This window comes from Montipora capricornis, chromosome 1 (genome assembly GCF_036669925.1).
Source record: "Montipora capricornis isolate CH-2021 chromosome 1, ASM3666992v2, whole genome shotgun sequence".
In the NCBI taxonomy this organism is placed as follows: Eukaryota; Metazoa; Cnidaria; class Anthozoa; order Scleractinia; family Acroporidae; genus Montipora; species Montipora capricornis.
Genome location: NC_090883.1, coordinates 28,747,171 through 28,754,670, shown reverse-complemented (window position 1 = coordinate 28,754,670; position 7,500 = coordinate 28,747,171). Strand labels below are relative to the sequence as shown.

The 7,500-nt window shown below is 39.6% G+C and overlaps 1 protein-coding gene across 1 annotated transcript in view; it reads left to right on the top strand.

Moving 5' to 3' along the window:
- Nucleotides 1-7,500, top strand: part of LOC138014003 (uncharacterized) — a 73,651-nt gene that overhangs the window by 21,156 nt on the left and 44,995 nt on the right. Inside the window, 3 exon segments of the mRNA XM_068861038.1 lie at nucleotides 1,994-2,560; nucleotides 3,057-3,389; nucleotides 6,311-6,529. Of these exon segments, the coding sequence (XP_068717139.1) occupies nucleotides 1,994-2,560; nucleotides 3,057-3,389; nucleotides 6,311-6,529 (1,119 nt within the window).

Here is a 7,500-nt window from a genome sequence, read left to right as displayed (position 1 = left end):
CCTTGCTCTTCTAGCCAACTTCAACATCACTTGTGTCTCAGAATACACAGTGGCACCCAACGACCAATTTGTTGTAAAATGTATTATTATACCCCAGGTAATGAAAATAAATGTTATTAAGGCATTTTCAGGTGTTTTTCAGTGTTGCTGGGAAAACATTATCTGTTCCTTTTTCCCAGCAAGACACACAAGAAATTTCCCAGCCAGCTAGATAAAATTGGTTGGTTTCCCAGCCAGCTGATCAAATTTATTTCCCAGCCAGGAATTCCGCGCGCTTTCAAATCCCTCGATCCAAAACGACCGAACAAAAGCGACAAAACCGGGACAAAACAGGTTTTTTCCGCACGCGCAATCACTCTGACCAGCCGTCGTATGTTTGTGACTACTCTCTGGGAGAGGGAAGGAGTTCTCTTTTTTTCTGTTTTTTTAGTCGTCCTCAGTCTTCAGAGTTTCTACAGCCAGCTCGGGTTGAAATGCTAGAAAAAGTCAGTAATTCCCAGGCAAAACCTCTATCAATAACAAAATTTCCCAGCCAGCTCATCGAAACACCTGTATTTTTGCCAGCCAGCAAGATTCCTCTGGGGAACAGATAATGTGAGGAACAGATTCGTTGGGTGCCCCTGAATACAGACAATTTATTTCACAAAGTGTCCCCCAAATGCTGCTCTTTAAGTGAAGATTAACTGCTGCATTTATCCAAAGCTAAAAATAACTCTAACCTTTACCCTTACCTTATTGTTGAAAATAGGTAGCAAATGCTTAGACTTAAAGGGACACTTTGTGTTGGATGTCAAAATTGGGCGTGCATCTAATTAGGGTCAAACCTGGACATAAGTGCGGTATTTGTGATAGGAAAATAACCGATACCAAATGAGTTAAAGCAACAATCGATGAACACTTGTAACGACACAGGCAACCCAATCATATTAGGTTATATTCAAGTACTCTCAACCGATTGAAAGCAGAAATGCTGTGCTAATAAGTGGAAGGGTAATACATTGTTGCAACTTGAAACATTTGTACGTTTCCTCCTTTCCTTCTTGTCACGTCCTTTCGTTTTTGGCACCCTTGAATAAGGTGGCGTAACGCTGGATTTAAACGGTTTCACTTTCGTGGGGTTTAAATGTTGTTTTGATCTCAACATGGTTTCTTCTTCAAAGATCCCTAGTTCAAGTTCACATTTCACGAGAAACGAAATGTTTTTTTTTCATATTCCACGGAAAATAAAATGTGCAATTCACTTTTCACGAGGGAAAATGAATTTCATACTTTCCTCTTGTGAACCTTGCTTCACAACAAAGCGCAAAAATTGTTATTATTATTATTATTATTTATTTATTTATTTTTTTTTTTTAAATAAGAGTGGCTTTTCTTTAAGGAGCTTATCTTTATTTCCAATTTTTTTTAGTCAGAACGCTATCATGACATGAATTTTTCTTACTACAAATAAGAATATCTTCGTAAGTTTATTGTGCTTCGTACTAGTCTCTTTTTTAATGGAAATGAATTGTAAATAGGTTTTAATAGTCTTCTTTTTGTTTTACTTCTTACTTGTAAATAGCAATTTGCTTGGAATATGTTAATAAAGGGATTATTATTATTATTATTATTATTGTTATTGTTGTTGTTGTTATTATTATTATTGTTATTGCAATGCCAGCTCCTGTGTGTACGATGTGTTAAATTTGTTATTCTCCCATGGGCCATATCAACTCTGACGGAGGCCCGCGGAAATGTCAGTTTTTAAGGCTAATTGGTCTTTTCACGATGGTTTTACTTTGTGGCTACCAGATTTTTTGGAAATTATCATTTTGGCATTTATAAATGAGCAAGATAAATGCCTATCAGTCAAAAGACTGTTCAAGGACGGCAATGCATTCACATTTTAATTGCCATATTATGCAACTCACGTAATCATTACGTGTGTCCGTGTGTTCTCCGAATACACGCTTTTCGAGTGGATTAAATATTTTGCTGTTGTTTTTTTCACCAGCTCTCCTTGGGCCGATCACCTTTGCCATAGACGTTGTTTACATTCTCGATTCATCTGATGCCGTAACGCTCGATCAATACTCTGACGAAAAGTCGTTTGTCATCTACCTCGCTCGTTATTTAAAAATGATGCCGTCTCACTCTAGAGGCGCTGTGATAACTTATGGATCCTTCGCGACAGTGCTGAAGACTTTGGGTCAAACTGGTACGATACAAGCTTTTGACACGGCTGTAAACAATGCTTCAAAGATAGGTGGCCAGAGGCGGATGGACCGCGCCATTGACACGGCGCGAAGCGTCTTAAGTGAAGCGCGACCGGCCATTCCTAAGGTTGTCATTCTTCTGACCACTGGAGGCCAACCAGAAGGAATTCAGGCGGATGCTTTAGAGACCTCAATTCAACGTGTTCACGACTTGGGAGCTCGATTGTACGCAGTCACCATCAATGCACGGACTGTGGTTTTACCGCTGAGAAGTAGAGATGGGTCTGATTGGTTTCCTGTAAGGTCTTTTATGGATTTGCCCATTCAAGTGCTTCCGTTGGCGAGACATATAGCTTCTGATACAGGTCTGTACTACGCAATAGTTACTAGACTTGTCCAGAAGGAAATGCATCTTATTAAATTCACTTTAACTTTGACTACTCACCTTTCTCCTTAGTTGCACATCACACATGTCCAGAACGTGAGTGTATTTACTCCTCAAGTAACCCGTAAAAATGGTTGAAATAACATAACGGTCAACGAAAACTTTAAGTTGTGGGCTCTCTTGTAATTACGCCTTTTGGAACAGTTTGGCTTAGACTGTTTCATGATTTTACTGCATGCAGACGGGTCAGGAAAGCTGGTCATCATGCCCCCAAACTTCTAGTGACGCGTAGTGACAACACTATGTAGTTTTACTGATATTTATTATCAAAATGATCATCTTATGCCGTAATTGGTCCAGCAAAATCTTCGGCAACATCTCTCAGTAGGCCTCTCGTAGACTCCATCCATTGTAGAAACGGGTTACGCGTTTTGGCCTTTTACGAACATCCAGTTTTCAATATTGTTTGTCAACAGCCGCCCTTGGCCCTTTGGATTTTGTCGCTGACATAATCTTCATGCTCGATTCCTCCTCACGTGTCATGCCAGAAGACTTCCTTAAACTAAAAGAATTCGTCAAGTTAATTGCGAGGTACCTGAATATCACACCAGGAAAGTCACGTGGCTCAATGATCATTTTCAGCACTGAAGCAAATGCTATTTTACCATTTGGTGGCTACACGACAATGTCTGAATTCAATGCAGTAATCGACAGAGCATCTCAGTCGAGTGGAGACAGGAGGATCGACCGCGCCTTTGACCTTGCTGTGACTTTGTTTAAAGGCGCCAGACAAAACGTGCAAAAAGTAGGTTACCTTTGTCTTAAGATTTGGGATTTGTCATAATGTTTCCTTTGTCCAATCAACAGCTGCATACCTGATTAAACTAACTACACTACTATCTTACCCCACCCCCTCACTCGATTTGTCGATAGTGTGCAACAACAAACCATTCATTCTAATTAGATACACATGGATTTCAATAAGCGTCACGAAGTGTCCCCTTGTTCTTGTCCCCAACTTCAACATCACTCGTGTCTCGAAATACACTGAATACAGACTTTTATTATTCCACTATTACGCCATTTTACCATATTTGCTCAAGAGAACGCGAAAAATATGAGACGGTACGTAATACACTGTTGTGTCCCGGTTTGACTGGTTCAGAAGAAAGCAAATACGGACGGAACGGCAGGTTTTCAATAAAACAAATTGTTTTCAACGCGATACAAAGCCTGGTAATTTAGCTTGCCATTGCTTGTTTTTCGTCATTTCGTTTATACAATCAAATAAAGGACATTTGGCTGGCTCTCTGTGCTGTTTACATCGTGCGCAAGCGCCCTGAAGGTCAGATGATGCATTTCAAGTTTTTAGAAACACTCTTACCAGAAAAAATTGAATCAAAATAACACCTTTTTGTAGTGGAATAATAAATCTCTTATTTGATGGTTTAACATACAATACTCGCGGACATTTTGCCCGTTGCTCGAATTTTTGTCGCCCCTGCGGGGCTCGGAAAAATACTACGCAACTCGCAAAATATCCGCGCATATTATATGTTAAACCATCGAATTAGTTGTATGTAATTAACGTCACAAACTGTCCCCCAAATTCTGCTCGTCGAGTAAGGATAAACTGCTGCACTTACCCTAAGCTAAAAATAACGCCAACCTTTCTTTACCCCTACCTTATTGTTGGAAATAAGCCCTTCCAGAATTGCACAGGGAACTAGCTAGGGTAAGTTTCAAATTTGAACCAATCGATGAATAGACGTTTTTCGATATATTAGAATTCACCTTGAAAGAGAGGTTTAGAGGACAAGGACAAAGGAAAGTGGATTATATGCAAATATTTTTTTGCATTCATTCCAACTTGTTTCTATTGCTTTTATCCTCGCTGCCTCACTATCGAGCTGAACATTTGATATGTCGAAATTGGCCTATTGACACCATCGCATGAAAGCCATCTGTCCAAGTTTGATGCTTTTAGGTCGAACAGAGACCAAGTTACGGACTTAGAAACATACTTTAAAATCCAGATGGCCAATCTCAATGTTATCTTTCATGCGATAGCGTCAATTTATCGATTGGTTCAAGTTTGAAGCCCGCCCTTGTTCCCTGCACAATTCCGGAATGGCCTAGAGATAGCAAGCACTTAGACTTAGGGCGCGTTCGATTGACCGTATTCTGGAATAGGAATACATGGAATAAGAGTTAGAAATGCTTTGTTTATATGGAGATTCACGTTAAAATTGTCAAACGCCTGCTAAAATGCTGTTTTAAACATATCTTTGCTATCCTTGTTGCTTTAAAACGCCAAAACATACCGTTTTAAATCATCACTCCACGTATTCTTATTCCTTAATGGGACACTTGGTGTTATATGTCAAAGTTGGGTGTTCACCTTATTACGCGCATTTCTGGACATAAGGAGGACAAAATTATCATTTTCAGTTAAACTTAAAGGGGCACTGTTATGCTGAATTTACTGTTTTTAAGTCAAAACTGGGTAAAAAACCTAAATTAGTTCTCTAGCTCACACGTATCACATTCCTGACAACTCACTGAGACGATACGAAATATAATATGGCACAAAAAGCTATTCGTATTTAACTTTTGGCGACTTTCAGAGGGCAACGTCTTCAAACTTTCAATCTGTTTCAATCCCCTCAATCCTTGGCTGCAAATAACATAAAATATTTTCAGTGCACTTTAATGGCCATTGGCAACAAAACTTAAGCATTATTTCTTGGTCTTCATTGATGCAAAGACGTCTTTTCGTGTTTTGAATTTTGAGTTAAATAGCGTGACACTGCTCTTAAAATGAATTTTTGCCTCAGCATGGGTTTGATGGGGCATGCTCATGCTGGAAAAAAAAGTAGAAAATGCTTACACTTGACGGGACACTTCGTATTCAATTGGATTCAAAATTGGTAGATCATCAAAGAATGTGCATTAATGGACAAAAGGGCCCGCTTATTCTAAAAATTTCGTCTTAAAACATGTTTCCATGGAAAATAATTCCAACGATTCATGTCTTGTACGTGTAACGACTTTCTTTTAAAGACACAGAATAAAGGCACCCGGAATACGACCGAAACTTCGTTTTGTTCGATTTCATCATCATTATGTCTTTACCCTCGAAATTTAGAGTAGTTTGGTGTAGCTAGTATCTCCAAGCGTTTACCCTCCCAATTATGATATACCCCAGAGGACACCCAGACCACAACACCAATAACTCCATGTGAATAGTGCTTGGGCTCTTTTACGTCCCATAGCTCCCTTTCATAAATGGCGACCACTTTTCCATTCTTTTGTCTTTATATTAATTAGACCTCCTGCCCTCATTTTGAAACAAAAATTCTTTTAAATCTGCTCGTCGTAGCGAGGCCAGAAAGGCTTATTAGCATTAAAACAAAAGAATATTTTATTTGGCCGCCATTATGAAAGAGGTCTGTCGGGTTAAGAGCATTGGAGGGTTGTAAGACAAGATCTGCGGTTTATTGTCCTTTTCCGAGAACACTAGAAATTCTAAGCATTTGTAGATGCCATTACAAAGGCAGCACTGTCTCCTCAGTTATCTAAAGACAATGAGTGTTGGCCCGGCTGGGTTCTTTTTTTCGAGAACCACACGCCTGTTTCGTTAGCGCAGACTCCTAGCAGAGCAGTCTAAAGGAGTTAGGAGGACCATTCATGGTGTTGTTGGTGTTGCTGTATTTTTGTCTTTAGGTAGCAATATTATTGACAGGCGGAAGGCAGTCCCCAGATGGAGGTTCTCTAATACCTTCCATGAGGGCATTGAGAGACCTTGATGTCAGGACGTACGTTACAGCTATAGGCACACAGTCGGACGTACCAGTTCAAAGGCCCGAGGACGTGTCCTTCGTGACGTCATTTGACGATCTTCCAAGACAGCTGCAGTTAATTGCAAGTAAAATGACTGCACAAAAAGGTAATTAATTGTTTGCGCATTTCATGGGGAAAGATCGAGTTTTCTCAGGATTATCTTTTCTGCCGTAAACAAATATCAAATTTATTGCTTTTCAAACAAATGGAGGAGGTATTGATATTAATTAAACGAGAAAAAAAAAAGTATGAATGAATGAATAAAGGGGAAATAAAAGTAGCACATTTACAGACTGGCGTTTCATCCAGTAGCATCCAGACTTGACTAGAGGAGTTTCAAACACGAAGGCGCACTTTAAAAGACGTGGTACCTTAGGCACCTCCCGGTTGATTTGTCAATCAACAATGTGCCTGTGATATGTTATAAGATGTTATGAGTAGTTTTTTTTTTTTAAATCCCCAGTCACTTTTCTCGCTCAAGAAATGCCTTTTAAGGACGGTGCCTACTATTGTTATTGCGCTTTCTTTCTGCGCATCTCGAGATGTTCCTTTTCGCCAGCACTTAGATCGATCCGTGGCGCTGGCCAAAAGTATCGAAGCTCTGGGAATTAGAATTCTCAGGTTTCCTATGGGTGGTACTCACTAATATAGGGATATTTTTGCACAATTTAAAGCTATGCGGAGAGAGCTGAACTTAGCAAGTCCTCTTGGTACCCAAAAAGAGAATTTGGGGTAACCGTGCATTTTTCGGAGGTAACTAAGCTTCACTTAGTAGGAAGGCCCTACACTGCTGTGTAGTTTAAAGCCTTTTACAAATATTTTTGATCAATTATCTTTGAAGAATGACTAGTTACACCCAATTTTCTTTTTGGACTTCTATATCACTTGTTAAGATATGCTCTTCCCGCATATTCACACACCGTGCACTGAAAAATACCTTTGAATTAGTAGGCATCGTACTTAAGTGTCCGGTCTCTGTGTTGCAGTTTGTTGATAGCCATCTTTGATTATCAGTCATGCTTGAATGAATTCGAACAAAAACAGGGCCTGAAGCCACACCTTTTGCAGCGCGTCTTC